The sequence below is a fragment of the Schistosoma haematobium genome, chromosome ZW (genome assembly GCF_000699445.3).
Source record: "Schistosoma haematobium chromosome ZW, whole genome shotgun sequence".
NCBI lineage: Eukaryota > Metazoa > Platyhelminthes > Trematoda > Strigeidida > Schistosomatidae > Schistosoma > Schistosoma haematobium.
Window position 1 is genome coordinate 32,870,734 of NC_067195.1, and position 22,667 is coordinate 32,893,400.

Here is a 22,667-nt window from a genome sequence, read left to right on the forward strand (position 1 = left end):
GGCATTCATTATTAGGCATACAACTATCAAGTATGGTATATTAGATACACATGTTTCAGATTCTATAAAATCGATCGTTAATCAACATACATTTATATTTGTGTTATTCAATCGATTTATGTGATATTTTGATTGTATTGGTTATTTAAAAATAAATGAAAATATGGTAACATTTTCTAAGAAACATTTTTTTTTGTAAATTAGCTCTTGAGGTGTTCCGCCTTAAGTAAACTTTCAATTCTAAAATTCTGAATACAATGTTTAAATTAATGTTAGAAACAACGTATAAATAGAGGATATGAACACTGTCAATTTGGATTTTGAAATGTGAACAAGAAAAGTTTTGATAATATAAAAATAAAACACAACTAAATGTTGATTTTTATTTAACTGAAAATTGATATATATAACAACAGTATACTGATTATAACGTTCACCACATTTGCGTATATATTATTTAAGACTGACAGACTTAAAGTCTTTACTTTCATCTCTTTATGAGAAATCTTCTGAATATATGTTGATCTTCATACTGACTTAGTTTCCTTTAAAACTTCCTGTCTTCTTACACATTGTAGCAATTAGACTAAAGTTGAAAAACACATTTTATGGTTTCAGCTGGACCAGATATTGTTGGATTTTAGGTTCTGTAATCTAATAACTTAATTAATATTTCATGAAATTTGACGTCTTATTAGTAGGCTTTCGTTACTATAGTTGTTAACAGCTGATAATATATGCTGGAATTATTTGGTTGGAATGATACAAGAAATCCAAATCTTTAGTCGAGGTAACCTTACAGTTAATCTATAAAGTTCTATATCATTAATATTTTTCACAATAATTTTTGATTAGTTTTTGTTTGGAAGTGTTTGCTTTATAATGCTTAACCGTTGGTCGTCAATTTTGCTACTTACTTAGCTATTATTAGGCTGAATTACTTTTAAACAACCCACTATATTTGAGTTTCTATCACCATGAGATATCATGTGTTCTATTATGAACCATAACTCAGTAGGCTGTTGTTGGAAAATTGTAAACTAAAACGAAAAATTTAGTCGTTCAATGTCCATTGACTTATAAAGATTCTGCAACTAGTTTCAATTCACATGGCAAAGTACTTGACTTTTGTTCATTAGGTAACGCAAATTTCTCCTTGTGATATATGGAAAAGAAGTTGAATATATTTGTATGAATTTCGGGCGATAAAATTTTAATGTTCAATCAACAGAACACTACTAATTCTCATTTATTTATTCGTCTCAGTTTTGTTTGTTGATTAGATTTATTGCTTTTGTCAGGTACGAACGAAGATTCACAGTTTACAACTGTATTAAATGACTCTATCTTTCTATACTGTTCCAATCTAATACCTGTGGAGAAAACTTTTTATTAGTATTCATACTAACAATAAGTATTGAATCAAAGATTGGTTTACATTAAAACGTCAAGTTTTAAAGTTTACGAGTTCAAACGTTTCACTATTGGTAAGCTGCAAAAATGCACTATTTATTGTAGATCTAGAATACCTACTATTCTCTGTAAGCTAGTGATTATTTCTTAGAATTAATTAAAAGTTATCCGTTGTACTAGTGATGTGAACATACCTAAATCACTGTATTCAGAAGACCGAAATACATTGCAATAAGACTTCCCTAAATTCTCGTCCTGCGTCTTAATTTGTATGTTGTTTCATTTTGAGCTTCTCAGATTCGAGGCTGACTGGAAACAGGTAACTATCAACTTAGAAAATTGACATTGAAACTGGTATCAAATCATTTAACTATCTACCAGCCTATCGAATTATAAAGGCTTTAATTTGTTCAGTTTTTCACTGTACAAAAATGTGGAATTCAAACCAGTATTCATAACTTATCACGGTTGTAAACAACTATCAGTGATTTCCAAAGTAGAGTTTCAGTGATACGTTAATCACAGTTGAGCACACTTAATCTACTAACGAATGACCTAAGAATTGACTTCTCAACACTAAGCAAAAACTATTTGGAAACATAAAGCAGCTTTAACAAGTAACTCACATATAATGGTTGTGTAGGTATCAATGCCAAGGTTGGACCTTATATTTTCAAATAAATTGAGCATTTTGTAGAAAGTTAATGATAATAACTATATTCTTATTATATCCCAAGAATATATTTATTATTACTAACTCACACATTTTTTAATTAGTAAATAATAATGGTTAGGATAATAACGTTCATGATAGAAATTTAATAGTTTTATCCCATATATAAGACAAAACTATCTGAACTAGTTCAATACTTCCTACCATTTTTATACACATTTGATAAATATCACGTCATGTCACTATCGAAATTCTCAATAAAAAACAAAATATTTTCTTTCAACATAATGTAACGAAGCAATAAAGCGTTTCATTATCAGTAATGAATTTCGAAAATTGTTTTACTTACTCATCCTTAACATTGTCCACTTGGAATAAATACTCTCTTGATCTACTTTCAGTCTTCAATCATTTGTCCTATTACATAAATCGTTTTTCACTTTGCCTTTCTATTTCTCTCTTATTTTCTATTCAAATTATTTTTAACTCTAATAAACAATCGAAAAAAATTCAGTTGCAAGCATTCTATGCAAATAGACATAACATTTTACAAGAACAGTTAACTGAACAAAAGTTTGGCACTCGCTTGACTTGCTTCAATCTGGACAACAGATTAGTATCGCCAGTCTCCAAGCTCGATATCAAGTCCATGAACAAAGTCTTTATAGATTAATCCTATCTAAACCACCATAGGAAATCTAGAAGCATTGGACATCTTACTCTTCTTGGTATCTGTCTTTAACTTGGACACTATTCACAACCCTTCTATACTAATAACACCTATTACTAACTAGTGACTAACATCGGATAGAAATGACTAGAATTCTCCAAAGATGCCATGGCCAGCGAAGTTCAGCCATGTCAAAAGTGAGACAATTTTTAAGTATTTATATAGCTAAAGTCATTCTTTGATACAGTTCCAACAGGCCTCTTACACAAATACGTGTTTCGTTACCACGTTATATTATTTCATAAATTAGAAAGAGACCATTTTCCAATACTGAGTGAAAAAAAATATTTTTTGTAGATTTAATTTGAAGACTTCAAGTGATATAAACTTTAAAAGTTAAATTCAAGAGTTTTAGCTTAATGGGTTATGTCAGTTTTAAATAATCAGATATGAGTCTAGTTGGTCGCACCATTTAATTTTCACACAATCATGAATTTATTATATGGTTATGATCTAATATGCATGAAACGTATCTGGGTTCAGCTTTAATTATATTTTCAGCATGTTCGGGTATTGTAAGATTGAACCCCAGAGATATTTTTCATCTTTTAGGTCCGTTGACAATAAGCTATGTAGAACTAATCATTTAAATGATTTCAAGATGTGACGTTAATTAATCGTTTATCATTTCAATTATGAAAGTTTCTGATGCACGGAGTATTAGTATGTTTGCGACATTTTGTATGAAATTCTAACCAAACTGGAATATTTCTAAATTCATTTTCGACTTCTTGTGGTTTCTGTGAATATATTTAAGCATTTCAGTCAATCAGGAATATCCGAAGAAAAAACCTTGTTTACGTTGTTTACTCGATGAAACAGTAATCCTATCCTTGTTAGATATTAGTTTTTCAAGTTTTTCCCAGAATCTAGTGTTAAATAAATCACAATCTTGTGATTTTATAAGTGATTATTTGAATTCCAAAGCCAGCAATACGAACTGAACTATATGATAACTTAGAAAGTTAGCAAGTCGTTTTTGAACATTGAATTTACCAGTCTATAGAGACTTTTTATCACTTGGTAAAATTTGCCTTGCTAGATGATAAATTACAAAGTGTTCTGTAGTATTCATACTAATTTCAAAGAAGTCGCTATAAAATTCTACTGAAATTACAGTCTGACTAGACTGATTTAAGTAGTATATTTAAATTACCAATCAATACTGTTAGCAAATGAAAACAATACTTTTATAAAACTAACAGATTGTGTATTGAATCGAATTGAGTTGGGTGCTATCAGCAAAGTGTTTTTGTAATTTTTATGCTAATTCAGTCTATTCACACTTCCAGTTTATCAATCTTTCATGTGTTATGGCTAAGTTACACTTTCCATATTGTTTTATATAAGTATATAGTGATTTCAAAGTTGAACAGTGAATACTAAGTTGTTGATTCTGAAATTTGTTCACAGTAAACTTTTAAAAAAGCATAATACAGGGTATTCTCGTCGGAAGTTTTTTTTAGAACACGTTATTTTCAATTCTGTCTTTTCGATTACTTTTCTACTTACAGATCGCACCAAACATTCCTGTCATGGTTCCTGTCCTGTGGTAAATGGACGAGGCTATTGCTGGGGTCCAAAGCCTGAGATGTGTCAAAAAAGTAAGCATACCAGTTCATCCCTACAGTTTCAGAAATAAATATCAGTTATTTGTTTTACAATAAACTTAAACAATGTAATTCATTCACAATTCATTTTGAGTCACATATTCTGCTGAATGACACCCAGCATATACGTCTACTTAAAGTGAACCTTAATTTTGGTATAAGTGGTATTTGTCTCTCATGATTCTTCGTGTTCTTGCAAACCGTACTGGGGTATCACCAACAAACTTAAAATAATCAGATTCCACTTGACTGAATTAACATCGATAACATAAGTGATCACAAAAATTCACCTTTAATAAACTACAAGCAATTTTATGGCATCTGAATGTTCTTCAATTTAATACACGATTTTCACGTGATCACTGTGCTAATTTTTAACAGACACAGTCACAAATCGTATGATTAGGGAAAAACTTAGCGCTTGTTTTCTTTTCTCTCAAAAACATCCTACAAATCACATTGTGTCATTTCTCTTAGTCTAGCTATTTAAAATTTCTATTTTATTTTACATATGAACACCTATTATATGGTCATTTTAAATAATAAACAATCTAGCAGTTGTTAAGATAACAACTGTTGGCTAGATTTTCACTTTAGCATGCTAATAATGAGTGAAAATGTAAGTAAAGTTCAGTCTGACTAATTAAAACAAGAATCTTTTAGAAAACAAATACCATAATTAGATCATTGGCTGAAGATGTAGTAAGAATTCAGGTTTTTAAAGTTGTAAGAAATAGCCAACTTAAGTTTGAGATCAGTTTATTATTCAACAGCACATTACTTTTGATTTCACAGTACTGTAGCCTTTAAATACACATTGGTATGTGTAACCTGAATAAGAAAACTACTTAATAACTCATACTACTGGAGTTTCACATTAAAATTCACTAAAACTAAAATCTGATATCCTCTTGTTAATCCTACGAATAACAAAACACGCAATAGAACTCTCTAATCAGTGATCGGGTTACTCCCCATTGCGTCATCAGTATCTTTTAGTACAAACCTCTTTCAGTCACACGTAGATCATTAGTGATCTGAAATTGAAAAGTAGGAAACTTTATCATTATTTAAAGGTGTGAATGTTCATAAACATAAAAAACCGTTTAAAAAATAGTTCTAACCTTCATACTCAGATTTCGACCTCTACTGACTTGTAACCATGAGTTCAACGACAAACAGGACTATATTCGACTGAAGTTGTGGCACATACCAGAAAACAGACTGATGCACTTATTCCTGTTACTCATCGTACAGGAGCATAGGCCTTCCAACAATATTATCTATCAAACTCTGTCAATACTTCTCAGTTGTTTCCAGGTGCTATTCATTCTTTTGATGTCTGCTTCCTATTCCCGACGCAATCTGTTCTTTGATTTGTCGCCTTTCCTTTATCCTTGAGGATTCCAAGTAACAACTTACCTCGTGATGCAGTTTTATGATATCTGAAATGTGTATCCTATCCATCACTAATGCCTTTCCCTAATTTCCTCTTCAATTGGAAGCTAGTTCGTTCTCTTCCACAATTGGTTGTTGTTGATCATATGCGGCCAACGGATGTGGAGTATCTTGCATAGACCACAGTTTCTAAAAGATTGCACCTTTTTGATAATGGTTATAGTAGTCTTCCAAGTTTCAGTTTCGTACAATAGAACCGTCTTGTATATATTGCAAATTCCGACCTGTGTGTTGGCTGACAGGTGCTTTGAGTTGCAGATGTTTTTCAGTTGTAAGAGTGGTGTCCTTGCTTGTGCATCTGTATCAGATCCTCTTTCTTTATAATTGATGCTTTCCAAGTACGTAAAAGTGTCCACCTTATCTAGAGCTTCTTCATCAAGTGTGATTGGGTTGATGAACTGTGTGTTGCATTTGAATATTTTGGTTTTTCTCTGGTGTATGTTGAGGCCCACTTCTGCATGTGCTGCTGCTGCACCGGTTGTGTTCACTTTCATTTGTTGGAGTTCAAGGGATACAAGATTTAGGTGATCCATGGAGTCTAAATTGTCTAGTTGTGTACGAAGTTTCCACTGTATCACATGTTTCTCTTAAGATGCGAAAGACCTTTATAATCCAGTCGATCACCAAAAGTGAAAGGAAGGGCGAGAGTAAGCAGCCTTGTCTGACACCAGTCTTCACTTTGAATGCATTTGTTAAATGACCTCCTTGCACGACTACTTTGTATGAATTCCGTATAATGTTAACGAACTTACCAGGCATACCATGATGAAGCAGATTTCACAAGGTTCTCCTATCCACACTGTCAACCACTTTTTCATAGTCATGTAATTTGATGTATAGTGACGAGTTCCATTCAATTGGTTGTTCAACAATGATCTGTAGTGTCGCGATTTGGTGTGTGCTCGATCGAGTCTTACGAAATCCAGCCTACTGATCTCGAAGCTGAGCGTCTACTGAATCTTTCATCCGATTCGGCAACACTCTGTTGAAAACTTTTCCTTGTACTGACAGTTGTGTGATGCCTTTAAAGTCTTCACATTTGCTCATATCTCCCTTCTTTGATATCTTGATGGGATATCCTTCTCTCCAGTCTGTCGACACTAGTTCTTCCTCCCTTATATTCCTGAATAGAACATGGAACATTTTCGCAGTAAGCTCTATATCTAACTTTGGTACATCAGTTGATATCTCATTCGATCATGCTAGTTCTCCGCTCTTGGTCTGTTTAATGGCCATGCTGATTTCCGCGATTGTTGGTGGGGTAAGGGTTATAAGAAGATTTGTATGTGCTGCCTCTTTGTCCGGTGGGTTCAGTGGAATTGGTCTACCCAGGAGCTCTTCAGATTATTTAACCCACCTATTCCACTGTTGTTGAATCGCAATGTCTGGTTTGCTTTATTTCTTTTTGACCGGTCGTTCTCACTTACTATATTTCCCTGCTAGCTTTTTCGTTATATCATACAATTGTTTGATAATTTCTTCTCTTGCAGCTTTTTCTGCTGTCGCCACCAAGTTTTCCATTTATTTCTGCTTGTTGGCTTCAATGCTGCTCTTCTTTCTTGTTTGTTTCTGTGTATTCGGCCAGTGCTTTGACTTGCGCTATTCTTGTTCCACTGTTGGTGATTGCTGTAGTCTTTTTTCTTCCTTTCCTGAAGCTTGTCTAGGTTTCCGAAAGAGACTGATTCCTTATTATGATACTTTATGATGCTCAGAACCTCCTGACATGCTTAAGTTACTTTTTCTTTTGTCCCTTCCCAGTTGTTCCCCGTAGAGCTTTTCTCCTCTTTGAATAAAGCTTGTGAGGCTTGAAACCTCTTGCAGAGAGAGATATTGAATTCATTGAATTTGTCAGTATTTTGAAGGAAGTCTGTATTAAACCTTTGTTATGATATTCCCACAATCGTGCATTGCTTCTTCAGCTTCAGTTTCATCTTGGCAACTACCAGGTTGTGATCTGAAGCTATATCAACTCCTCTCTCTTTTCTCACGTCTACCATGAACTTTATATATATTGTGTTGATGCAAATATGATCTATCTGGTTCTGTGTAGTGTGATCTGGTGAGACTTATGTAGCTTTATTTGTGAGCTGTGGGGAATGTAGTGCCGTATATAAACATTTTGTTGAATGCACATAAATTTACCAATCTGTCACTATTCTAATTCGTTTCTCCCAGTTCATGTCGTTCCTTATATTTGCATTATATTTGTCCATTCTGAATTTGGCGTTTAGGTCTCCCATCAGGATGTTCAGATCATTTCCTGGGCACTTCTCCACGTTCAACTACAGCCTCTCACAAAACTGATCTCTGTCTTCTTCATTGATATCGTTGGAGGATGCATAATGTTAGATAAAATTCATTGCGATTCACCCTTCTTTGTTTTGAAGAATGCTTTGATGATTCTGGATCCATGAGGTTCCTATCCAAGAAGTGCTGTTTGTGCTACTTTGGATAACATCAGAGTAACCCACAGAGTTTGTGAAGCATTTTCTATTTCGTGAACAGAATATGACAGCACCTCTCCCAAATCTAATCTTTTCAATTCAGCTTTGGTCAAATGGGTTTCACTGATTTCGAGCACCATCAAGTTGTATCTCCTCATTTCTGTAACTGTTTGATTGATCTTGGTTGACACTTTTTAGCAAGGTTGTTTTCTATGAGACGGGGTTGCTGATCCCATGTTCATCTCTCTTCCATTACCCCGGCTTCGGACGGGGAGCAACCCTAGATGATCGACAAGCGCAGTTGACTCTGTTATGTTTAATACCTATTTAGTGAAAACAAATATTTTATGAGATTGACATGAAAAGCGTTTTCCTGAGATTTTCATAATAATAATAATACTTTGAAGCTCTGTGTGCAATATTGTGACGGTAGAAAATATCTGTATATTTTACGCAGAATAAACATAACTGAAATTCGTTTAAAAATTGAAATTATGGGGTTCAGAATTTGTAGGTCATTAGCCGACCAAATAATTCCAGGCCTTAAAATCAGTCTCATTTACTGTGTTTCATGAAGTCACTCACAGACGCTTGGTCAAAATCATAAATTTTTCGGCTACTTGCTATAACTGACTGAATGGGAAAACAGAATTTTACGTATACCTCATGATGTAAATTTCTTTCATGTTACATTAAAGTGGGAGTGATTAACAGGGAAAACAATTTACATTGTGTAATCACAATTGATTGATCGCTGGGTGGTGATCAATTTCATATGTGTCAAGTTCTTCTTAGTGCGGATCGAATGCTATCGACCAGTCCTACAGGAGGTCGGTCGCGGCCCGGATAGCCCGGTGGTAATGTCTCTGACTGTGAAGCTGGGTGACATGGGATCGAATCCGTCAGGGAGCACCAGTTCCCAAAAGATTGCAGGTACACCTTACTGACCATTGATAAGTAGCACGAAACCCGGGTCCAGGGTTTCCTGTTGACTACCTCCAACCACCATCTTAAAAGTGACTTTTGTTTTATTGATTACAACAGTATGCATCGAGATATGGGTTCTTTGTTATTGATTAGGTGTTGGAAACAACAAGTGGCTCGTTTAAATAAAATGATTACTCAGTGTATTTACTTGTAGAGATTCAACTAGTGTAGGAAAGCCGATGTAAGTTCTTAGTGAAAACTGACTAGATAACTTATCGATGTAGAATTTTCATGACCTTTATTAAAAAGTCACTGTGATACTGATGAATTACAATTTTTGTTTGTTTGTTTTTCGGTTAATTACTGTGTGAAGGAAAATAGTTGTTCGTTGCGATCCTACCAAATTGATCAATATTATTGCGTTTGTTATTTTATACTTCAAAAATCCTGATTATGTTTACTAGACAAACATGAATAGACATGTTTCACTGTCAAAATATCTAATTAGACATTGATGTTAGTGTTTATATCTGACCGTCTATACCCTTATTAAATACGTATATTCGCTTTAATGAATGGGTGTGTGTACTTCCAGTTTTCTGTACAAATCTTTAAATACTGGAAAGTAAACATAAACGATAAAACGTTTACCGAATAAACTGTTGATTTGTTCTTATTTGTAAACTTTAACCCAAAATTTGTCAAATCAATATTGAAAGCAGAACAATTAGTTTCGTTTGTGAGTTTGTCTATCAATTTTTAAATGTCCAATAAGTTTGCGGTATATGGCACTTTCGAGAATTATTTTGTTAATTTAATGAGTGAGCGCTGCAATATGCGAGTGTAACTTCTGCTGGTAATTTCATTCCAAGCACTAGCTCTCACTACACATGTTTCTATTATCCGACGTGTTCGGATGTGCTACACTGATGTTTTCGTAGCAGACAAATGTGGATACTTGAAATAAAACCTCTGATGGAAATCGCGCTCTTACATTTAGCATTTATCCACTAAGTAAACGGAAAATTTCTCAAAAATGGTAAGTCTCGCATGTTTATAGAACATTAAAAGACAGATGGATAAACTCTGTTTCACTAAGATGTAGTTTGGAATTCTATTAACTGTTGGTTGTTGACATGGTTCTATCATAAGTTATAGATTCTATAGATTTATTTTTTAGATCTTACAAGACAGTTTTGTGGTAGATAAGTCATTGACATTTGGGCGAACTGCATACAATAGTACTTGTAGTGGGTGGACAATATCAAAACCCATTTGTAATATCAAGTAGAATTGTTTGAGAATTTGGCATCTAGAAAAGCAAGTAATAAAGTCAAGTCATAAGCTTTAATGAATAGACAGCTGAGAAAGTGTTGTACATAAAGAACACGTAAAAAAGACAACAATCATACGATAAAAGTATCTAGTGACTTACTTCTATGATTTAGGACATTAGCTTAAATAATTCCAAAATGTGTTGCGGAAGTGCCACGAGTCCATGAAATCTGATGAACTATATGAAACAACAAAATACATTTTGTTATCTCCAACCGTTATTACTGGATATCCTAACAATTAAGGATAATCTTTAGTGGGACTGAATAAATTCCTAGTAAACAATCGAAGTTACATACTTCTCTGTTGTCTGAGTTAAAGATTCAACAATCGCAGCTTCTGACTTAAACTTTTCTTTTCGCTATCTCACTAAGATAGGTTTCTTCATCGCACCTGTTTTTATCTATCGACTGATCTTTTACATGTGATCGAATAACGTTTACTGGCCATCGGTTTTCTGGTGTGAACTATTAATACTGATGCAAATGTTTGTCGCCACAACTGAAATATATGATGTTGGTTTGATTTGGTTTCTTACTCACAACCTTGTGATATTTTGATGGTTAGCTTTTTCAACAAGATTCTATTTTACAAGATACGGTTGCTAACCCCATTCCTAACCTTCCTTTTTTTATCCGGGCTTGGGACGGGCAGTAACTTAAAAAGGACTCCAGATGGAGTTTTATTACCTTAAGCTTCACGATATCTCTTTTTTCTCTGGGATTCTAGTTACATATATTCAGAGAGAACAGCCACTAATAGACAGGCGTTACTGAAATAAATCACATTTCTGTTTCCTGACGCTAAACGTAGTTTAGCGGATCAAAATGAAAACATGATGATTCCTATGAATAACCAGATGTTTGTTGAATAATGTATTTCAAAATGAAAGTGACTTCAAATAATATCGTAAATTAGCAACCGTATTCTATTATTGTCAACTGCGAATCTACGAAAAAAAAACAGTTATGTCCAATTCTAAACGGCATTTTACCTAGTGATGTTCTAGAAGTTTTTTTCTTCTTGATAGATATAAAAGTTCTGAAAGCAATTTTTTCGATAATCAAAAATATATGAGTAAAATACTGAAGTAACTATTCAAGATTTATGTATGCGCTTTACGTCCATGCAGTTTGTTATGAAAATCTTAATAATAGGCGTGTGATTGTAACAAAGGCCTATCAAAACTCTTAAAAAAACGCTCTTTAATGTTAAAATGTTTAATTTTTAAACTTATCAGTTCTCGATACTCTCAGTTTTCCCGCTTCTTACTGAATGATTCATGGCAGATCAGTTTTACAAGACACTTTAACCAATAATCGACAGCTTTTGGTACTTCGTTTAAACAATTTTTCACACGTCATATTAAATAAAATTCAGGCAGTAGTAGTTAGTGAATGATCCCCTAGAAAAAAAAGTAGAACCGAACAGTTCTTTGCAAGTTGCTTTCTTATAAATTCAATATTTCACAAATTTTTCTCTAGTGACCGTGGATGCTTCGGTGCATTCACCATAATGATTACATCATAGGTTAGATAACATAAGGTTGCAGGCCGCTATACGTTAGATAACAATGTCTTGGACTATAATTTAACTATAGTATACCGGTTATTCCAGTCAAGAATTTCTTGTCGGAACAGATATTTCGTATGCAGAAAACTTGTTTTTCAGCGTACAATGATAAATAGATAAGTGTGACAGATAATAAAATCCTATTATAGGTTCTCATGTATAATTCAGTCATTTGTGAATATTCCACGATTGGTGAAGTGGTAGTGAACAGAATACGGGTGGGGAAAATCGAATGTATTCCACATACAATTACAGAACTTGTTAATAAAATCTAACAATCATAAAGTAAATGCTTAATTTGCAAAATGTCCATCAATTGCCTCAAAATGACCCAGACTTCATTCTTTTGCATTTTCATACAAATTGCATTCTGTTTCGGTTCTTTACTGTTCGATCCTCTTGTCTCTCTGCTGCCAGACCTTCTGTTCACGACTAACATCATATACTACTTATGTCAGTATAAGTAGCACACACCACACTCGTCCCCGCTTTAAAGCAGTCGTTCTTGCGGTGGTTCATGCTCGCCGGGGCAACACACTACATTTGACTGGTTGGTTGAAGTGGTATTGACATTGCGATATCCTAACGGTTTGTAAAAGTACACATTACTTCCAGTTAACCGTAGAATCTGGAACGCCTATATATTCTTAATTGCAAATTAATATAGCTAAATTACATACATCTCATTAGTTTCTGATACTGCTTATAAATTTAAAATAAAGCATTCATGTCATATAATATGACACTCTCAGTAAGTTGATGACTGCTGATAGCCCCCTGCTATTCATCTGATGTGGGTTTGTTTATCAACTTCTAATTTCTCATTTTTAATTTCCTACCACAGACTCACTACGTAATATGAATTTTGTTTCACCACGATAGGGAAACTCTTGATTTCGAAGTAATGTTTTGTTAGTTAGAAATCTCAGTCCCTCAAATGAAGACTTTTTTTAATTAGTGAATAAACATTTTCCTTTAAAATATTCAATTATTGTCCTCACAACCAACAAGCCTAACAAAACTTAAACAGTCATATAGTTTGTAGGAAAATTAAGAAAGATTGTCAACTTAAAATGTCTAACATTATCATTTATATGAAAATAAACCGTAGAAGCGGAATTTTCAAAATAAAAAATCTAAATTTTAAAGATGTTTATCACATAAATTTTAATTTTTAAATTTAAAAAATCTAACTTGTTTAATCAAAGTAGATTTATTGTTTAATTTAGTCTCACTCAAATATTTTTGACCATCACTTTGTCTAAGCGCGTATTTTGTGTGCGTATACACATACGTTGTACCAACGTAAACACAAATGAAGAATGGTTTGTGGTCTATTAATAAAGATTTTTAAGAAATGTGCTTATGAGCGCAAACGTGTTGACTGGTTGATAAGTACGGGTTTACTTGTGATGTTGTTTACTGTCAGGTGATTCGTAATCAATATATAATGGGTTTTCAGCAAACAATGTAAATTTTAGTTTATTAGTCGATAGAAACTTTGTACTCTTCTTTTCTAATCTAGACTTAAACGCAAACATCCTCATCAGGTGATTGTGAGAAATGCTATTGCGAAAGTGTTTTACCTCTAAATTAACTCCAATTTAATGTTAAGTGGAGTATGTTATACGTATAAGAAGAAGCTGTTAAATACCATCAGCATTAATTCCCGAATTTCAAAACTTTCCATCCTCAAATAACTAGCTAATGTTACCTTAGTACAAGGTGAACATGCAGAAATAAGTGTAAGTTAAAGGCAGAGTATCAACCATGTTAAAAGAAAACTGAATGATTAATTGTATAACTAGTAATAACTACATCGACATATCATCTGTCGTCTTCAGATATCGGTCTTTCGTCTCAAAAATTAATGATAATAAACTATTTTTTAATAATAACGCGTACTAAGTTCGAAATTAACGTCACTTTACGCTGTCATGCTAAATGATTTATATATGCTTTTTAAATTGTGGGAAACTGCAAATGAAAGTTAATCCAAGAAAACAGATGATAGTTATCGGATTTGTATTTTAATAAATCATCAAATCATTCGAAAATAATCATGAGTTCTTTATTTTGATAAAAAATTTGAAAATGAGAAACCCTAATTCTAAGATTGTAACGCGCTAATTCTCTTACCTACAAAATTCTTTCGATAAATTAGACTAATCTGTCAATTGAAAATTTTCTGGAAAAAAAAGGGTTGATTTTTTTCAAAACGAGATGTTGGTAAAACCCTAAATCCAGTATATATAGTTAGCATAACCAACCAACCTTCAAATAATTTTAAACATATTCTTGTCCATCTAGAAAAAAATACCACTTTGAAATATAGACGAGATAAAATGTTATTTTGTGAAATAAATAACTTCTCATATTCGAGGAAGATATAAACACCCGATTGTAGAAACAAGCGAAGTCTATTTTCTAACGAAGTAATTATTATTGAGACGCTGATCGATGTTATTGTTGTTATGATTATCATTATTGTAGTTACGATAATCGGTTTCATGTAATGGTTTTGCGTTAATACATAACAACAATATTAACGTGAATAGTGGTGGTGGTGGTAATAGTGGTGGCTTTTGTGTGATTGTAGTTATGATTGTAGGAAGTTCATAGTTGTCATGTTGTTTGTTCTCTTCCGGTATGTTTAATTGGACCTTTGTGAATGTACAGTTTATTAAGACGAATATGTAATGAATGCAACGGATTTGTTAATGATTGATTAAAGAAATTGTAAGTCACGAAAGTAAGTGAATGTGTGTTGGGTTAGTGGACAATGTGTACTGTGTGATGGTTGGTGTAATCACATCATTTTTATTTTCATATTATGATAGAAGCTTGTCTATGTATTCGGATTCCGACAATACATTACAAATTGCAATTGAATACGTTTAATAATCATGACATTCCATTTCGGACCAGGCGGGTGTATTTGTTTAAGTGACCAATTTTCAATCACTAACATTTTCTTTTTGCTTATTGATGTATTTTTTTTTCTACGTACGTGGTCCTTGAAAAGTTATGCTTGCTCTTCTGTAAACGTTGCTTGCAAATAATGAACAATATGAAACGTACCGCAGTTTGTTAAAATTTAAATGAACATATAATATGGCAGCCAAACGGATGTTTTAATATTATCTAAATAAGATGGGACTAATCATTCTACATTTTTTATAAGACTTTATCCTGTTGATCATCTTAACCAGTTTTCTTATGTTAACTGACTTTCAGTACACTGGGTTAACACCACAAATAATTATATTCTTGAAGGTAGACCTTACTTTAGTTTTAACTGAGTTATTAACTGGGTTATAAAAACCAATATACTTATTTGCATATCAGTTCACGCTATGAGATATCTATGTAAAATAACTATAAATCACTAGAACGTATTCATGCAAGCTCAGTATGATAATGACCATAATCATTTACTTCCACAAAGAATCAATAATATACATTGGTCTCAGAATGACTTAGTAAAAAAATCGTATTGTTATTATAGTGATTTACACAAATCTATTTCAATAAAGCCATTACAATATATCCTACCTTATATAAGTCAAACCGAAAAGAAAAAGAAAAATGAAAATATACAAAATTTTGAAAATGTAATTTGTTTATTAAGTCAGTCGACTCTAAATATAGGCACACTGTACTCCTAACTCACTTACTTAGAGGGCCAGTAATTGATATTTTAATTCAGTTCTTATATCTGTAACTAAGTTGTCAAATAGTGTATTTTCTTGTGAAAAAGCAGCATGAACTGCTCGAAAATGATAAAATGCACATCATTATTTGCTGTTACACAGTAACCAATGAACTGTGTACATCAATTCATTTGGTTTCATGGTTTTACATTGATAAGTGGTGATTTCTAGCTGTATATATTGTGGGTTTTGTTGTACCAACTGAATTCCTTATGCTGAGTGAACTTTTGAGAAATCAGAAAATCCATGTTCTTTAGAAAATAAAATCAAGTCTGTTTACTGCTGTGTAGCATTGTATTCCTCATTATGTTAGTAAATTACTGCTTATTTTATTCAAACATTAAATAGAATCCAGTTCCATCTTGTTTCGCAATGTCTAACTGTGGAATTCAAAAACCATATATCATCTAATTAGGTAATTCATTACACTGAGTCATTAAAGAGGAATAATATATATTTGTAAAATCTCAGGATATTTTCCTTGAAAAAGCTTGGACCAGATTGCCAGGCGAAACGTTGGATTTACTTAAAATTCATTCGCTGAGACTTTACAAATGTATATTATTTCTCTTTAATGACTCACATTAACTCGGCGCCCAAATATTGTGAAACTATTCGTTCAAATTTGGACGAAACTTCTTATTTATTATTCTGCAATCGCATAAAATTCATTACACTGTTTTGAGATTTTAACCAGACGTCAACAAATGATTTTCAAAATTTCGGCGACTGGGACATAGGAGATAATCATTTGATTATAACTCACATTTTACGGTTTATTAAACTGAGTAATTCAACAGTAGTTGCACTAATTGTTACAACACAGCATTCGCAAATTACAAATAATTAGGGTGTTGAAACGATGACATTTCTGGAGTGTGATTTCATTAGATTTCCTATGAATGCTTGCATTATGAATAATAAGAGTATATTAATGCTGTTACATTGTTTAGGATCAGGGGTTGGGATTGTTAGTACTTTGATCACCAACTAATGGTGTATTGGTAAGCAAATGAGCAAATGCAGCTTTTGTGCTCACACTATCTTCACAGTCTTCTGTAGATAGAAAAGTAAGTTGATTACTCTAGGAAGATTTGCCATTGAACACATCCATGCATTCTCAAGTGTAAATAATGTTAACATATCCACCAAACTTCAAATAGGTAGAAAAAAGTGAAATACTAGCATATTAAGGCACAATTCATTAATTCGTTATTTAAATCTTTCCTCTGTTCATCGTACTTGAATGATTCTCTAACGCCCATCAGTTGAGTGAATAAATCCCCTTAACAGTACTGTCAACGCATTTATCGCACTTATTCTGTTGCCGAAAAAATGACAAATTACTCTTCTCTTTTAATTAAATCATTCAATCTAACGAAAACGTTTTGTGAAATCTAACTGTTAAAGTCACTTTGAGAAAGGAATATCATTGGTACAAGCAGCTCGGAAGAAGCTCTTTGCAACACAATATTTTCAATTTACCGTTCATAGGATGTATATCATGAAGTAACAATTTGACCAAAGCTTATGTAAGTTTTGATAGCATAACCTTTCCCATCAACTCAGCCTTTAATATTGCTTAGCGTTATTAATTATGAATGTTAGACGATTATTTGGTGTTTTTAAAAATAGTGTATTCAAGTCTTAAACACTCTAATTTATTTTTAAAAAGTGTATGGTTTAACTCCTGTTCTGTCTTTACGAAACATAATTTGTCTTTAGTCTACTTTCTACCCCGTCAGTAGTTCCACCCAGTCAAAGAGTTACTTAAAATTGTGTAGTTATTATTTGTTTGCTTATTTCTCTAATCATTTTGTATTGTTCACTTGTCTTTGTGTATTGTACCATCATTGTATATATAATTATTCCACTTTCTGTTTGTATTTTTTCTTCTCTCCATTTCAAAGTGCTGAAATGCGCTAACAATCTTGATAACTATTGTCTTGGTGGTAGAGCGACTACACAACCGTGTCTGGAAGAATGCTTGGGTGGATGCGAAACTCGTCCTGGCAATTGTAGAGTGAGTTATATAGTTTTCTTTCCTTTTAGCAAATAAAACAAAAGTTTTACATGTATTCTTACGTAATATGTTTATTTATTTGATATTATATTTACTGCTGTGATGAACGAGACTGAACGTAAATAATGGAATCTAATGTGATAAGGTGCTATTAGGGCACGGTCTGAAATCGTAATTTACTAGAACACTATCAGAATATATTAACGTGAGGACAGAAGCCCAAGAGTGGGCTGAAGGAAATGCTCCAATAATTTCGATGGTACCGTTAAGGTAAGTGATTTAATATGCTGGCGAACAGTTTAAATTGTTTTATTTGTGAAACTGCTCAATAAGATTCTGAAATAGGGTTTCAACCTTGTTACCTTTAATCGATTGATAGTTCTGCAGATTGGTGACTAGTTATGTAAGTTTACTGATTTTTAGGTGCATCATGCGGATCTGTCTTCGCTCCTCATGTGAATTTACTGAAATCATAGCGTCAAAGTGTTCTCTTTTAAGGCAATCTTCTATCTCAATATTTCCTTGTACTTTACCGTTTAGAGTCTATAGAATAATGATGAAACCCCTGAGCAATGTAGAGTCAAAATGGTGTGTAACTGTTATACATAGGCTGGATGATCAATTATATGATTAATACAGTATCTCAAAAGATTGTTGTCTTAGATTCTGATGTGTGAAGACATGAATACGATATTCCACTGATATGAGGAATGCTGACAGTACCAGTTATATGAGAACATTTGGGGATAAACGTACATTTTTCTCTCCTTTCGTCTTTTATCTAAAAAGATATAGACGATGAAAAGTCTTCAAAGGTAATTTTATAAAGAATCAAGATTTAAATTTTACATTTTGACTCATTTGTCGATTTACTTGTACACAGGTCACCGTGATATACTAGTCTTCATCCATCCACGTTTCAAATCTTAGTTTAATGGTTAATTGGATGGAGATATGAATAAACAGGATGATAAAACAAAAGTTTTTATATTTCATTCTATCTGTGGAATCACATATTAAACTCTAAACGTTTTAAAATATTCAGAAAATGAGCTGGTACTCTGAAATGCGATTTATCAAACCAGTGGTTTATATATTTCGTTTTTAACAAGCCTATATTGCTAAGTAACTGTAACGGGTAGAATAGATAAATTATCTTTTAGCAATATGATCATAAGTATTTCAGGCATATCCAAGTGATTCGGGTCACACGCCTTGTGATGAAAGCATTTAATAGAACGAGGTATAATTCGTTTTCATGCATTGATTATGAAATTCGTAATTCACAACTTTGAGAAATTTCTCCCGCTAAAATAAAATGGTTATTCTCTCTCTCTCCCTAAATATAATTAATCTTGTGATATTATCAAGGTTAAATGATCAGTCAATTTCTCGCCATTTTCGTGATGAAACCATAAAGTATTCACGAATAAATAATTATCTTATCCTATATATTGTAAATATTGTGTTCATTTTGAAGGATATAAGGAGAAAAATCGAGCTTTTACTAAACAAAAAAGTAGAAATCATGATTAAGTTTGATTTTCACCTAATTTATCTTAATATTTGTTTTGCTAATTTTCGGTTATCTTAGGCATGCAAACATGCGATGAATGATGGCAAATGTGTATCACAATGTCCTCCACCATTGATAGTTAGTCGAGAAGAGAGTAGAACTATTGCGAATCCAGAATTCAAATATAACTTTCATGACATTTGTGTTAAAAAATGTCCAGGTACGTTAAATCTATCAGTTTTGTGATGATATTAAATGATTAGTTATCAACAATCAACTAAACATTATTGTTTTTACTCTCATTTATCGATCGTGTCTACCTGTTGTTTTACCACGCTAAAAAATGTAATCGAAAATAAGTTAAGATTTGTGGAATGTTGTTTAACCAAATGTCCTCTTACCTCCTATATTTCGTGTATGAATTACTTTTGATTAAAAATCATTGCTTACCTGATATTTTATTACCGTCCAAAAGAAGTATCAGGTTTTTGGTTATTTCAATAATAGGATTTCACATGATGAAATATCAAATACTGTCAGCTTGCATTCATGTCATGCAGAATATAATAATTTACTTTTGATTAATACTACGGTTGTTTTTTAAATCTTTAGTCAAGTAGTCTCTTCAGAGTTTTATTACATCTGTTTGCTCATCTACATTGTTGTCGATAAGTACACTGACTAACGATTCTTAGCTCAAATAACAGTATTATGCTCAGTATTTACAGTCACTCTTTTATGTACAGGTATAAATCAGTTGTCTTTCTGAATATGTACATCTTGTACACGAAGTATTCAACTTCTGATAACTATTATTTGTTTAACTGCAGGCAGTTGGACTAAATAAAAAAACAGACAATATTAAGGCATTTAAAACAATCAGTGTGATGGTTGCTTTTATATTGAGCACACCAGCATACGAAGTTGGAGGTATATTCGATAATTTACTTGACACTTGGCCAGGATCAATGACTGAACTACTACACACTAGCACATGTATCGCCGACTAGGATTCCTCAACTATGCCTTGAGCTCTCTATTCCAACTGTTTCCAAGTTTTATTCACCCTTTTGATGTCCCTCTAGTTTTCAGCACAATATGTTCTTCAATCTGCTTCTTTTCCTTTTGTCTTGGAGATCCCAATATAGGGCTTACCTCGTGATGCAGTTTGATGATTTTCGCAATGTGCCATATCCACCACAAATGTCTTTTCTTAATTTCCTCATCAGCTTAAAGCTGATAATTTTTACAGATGAGACGCAGTAAATCAAAGTAGTGTAATGAGTGACAAAGAGATCGGTATATTCTCAGTATGGAAGGATTCCATGCGCTTTTCGTGTTTAGATCTTAGAATGTATGTTGAAAACAGCAACCTTTATTGATTTTTATTCAATAATTGTTTTTCTTATCACCAGTCTAATTAGTCCTTTACAGTTGAAACAAACGGTATTGTGAAATCAGTGTTGACCTTTAATAGATAATTTCAATGAAGGGTTTGGTAGACGTAGATGTAACTTTAACATTGGTTTTTTAGTGTTTTTAAACTAGATAATAAAATTATTTCTGAAATTCGCTAGCCAACCAAGTGAATTTCTACATAAAAATAAATTAAAATATGGACGTCTTGAGACTAAAATAATTTGTGTGTGCTTTATGACAGGAGAATACTGCTCAACAGATAATTTAATATTATACACTTAGGCTTTACTAGACTTTATTTTCTTCCATGGCTTGGCTTCCTTCTACAACATACTTGAAATATATATTCAAAATGCCACTATTCATCACAAGAAACTATTTTTCCTGGTGATAACAAGTAGTAATATATAAAAGCTTAACAAAAATCCGCTTCTCTAAATTCTCAATCTAACTACGTGGTATATAAGCTGGGCGCCCAATGTGAGGCCTAAAGGTCTCGAGTTTGGTTCTGTCAACCTATTTGGTGAAGATTTGATGTTTACATGCATTTTGTTTGTAAGATTAACAGTGAAAAGGATTATGTTGGAAGTAACTTTGAAAACTAACGAAATAATTAAAGTAGTTTCGCCTTTCAAAAGATTATTTTAAAGTAAATATTCTATGCTAAACGTTTACGCCCCATGAGAAACTTCGATGCACAAAAATGTAATTACCGCCTTCAGTATTGATATCTTAACACAGTATAGGGAGATGCATGGCGATAAAAGGTGAATGTCCACCACACTGAATGAAAATCTTACACTTGAAAATTCGAGAATCACATGTTTATTCAGTGGTCTACCGCGACTTCATTCAACTTTCCAAATCGTGCAGCGTATAAAAAGCATAGGCTATCTGGCAATAAGTGATGTTTACGTAATCATTTTCCTTGGAAGAATAATACGACCAATTTTAAACTTGATGAATGAGACAAAATGTTATTTTGTGAAATAAATAACTTCTCATTCGAGGAAGATATAAACACCCGATTGTAGAAACAAGCGAAGTCTATTTTCTAACGAAGTAATTATTATTGAGACGCTGATCGATGTTATTGTTGTTATGATTATCATTATTGTAGTTACGATAATCGGTTTCATGTAATGGTTTTGCGTTAATACATAACAACAATATTAACGTGAATAGTGGTGGTGGTGGTAATAGTGGTGGCTTTTGTGTGATTGTAGTTATGATTGTAGGAAGTTCATAGTTGTCATGTTGTTTGTTCTCTTCCGGTATGTTTAATTGGACCTTTGTGAATGTACAGTTTATTAAGACGAATATGTAATGAATGCAACGGATTTGTTAATGATTGATTAAAGAAATTGTAAGTCACGAAAGTAAGTGAATGTGTGTTGGGTTAGTGGACAATGTGTACTGTGTGATGGTTGGTGTAATCACATCATTTTTATTTTCATATTATGATAGAAACTTGTCTATGTATTCGGATTCCGAGAATATATTTTATCTTCGTGCTTACTGTGTTGTAAATATAAGTTCACTTTCGTAAAGTTTAAAGGAACAACTACCATATGAGTTGTTTTACTGATCTTTATTTCTGCACAATGATACTACATATAGAGAGATCATAAAATAAAATATCCATCATATATTATACTTAGGTAAAAATAAAAATACGTTTTCAACTTTACTTCAAACTTAGAGTAGTTATTAATATCTTAATTCACACTCAGTTTTGAAACTGTGCAGTCATACACCTGAAGTCATTCGAGAATATTGTGAACCAGTGGCTTATAACTAAACATCATATTAAGGTGTTACATAGCCAAATAAG

At 32.7% G+C, this 22,667-nt stretch overlaps 1 protein-coding gene across 1 annotated transcript in view; it reads left to right on the plus strand.

The window, feature by feature from the left end:
• ERBB2_1 (Receptor tyrosine-protein kinase erbB-2) overlaps positions 1-22,667 on the plus strand; it is a gene marked incomplete at its 5' end in the record, with an annotated part of 118,466 nt that overhangs the window by 30,565 nt on the left and 65,234 nt on the right. Inside the window, 3 exons of the mRNA XM_012943434.3 lie at positions 4,331-4,420; positions 17,786-17,898; positions 19,493-19,634. Of these exons, the coding sequence (XP_012798888.2) occupies positions 4,331-4,420; positions 17,786-17,898; positions 19,493-19,634 (345 nt within the window). The remainder of the gene's footprint in view (positions 1-4,330; positions 4,421-17,785; positions 17,899-19,492; positions 19,635-22,667) is intronic.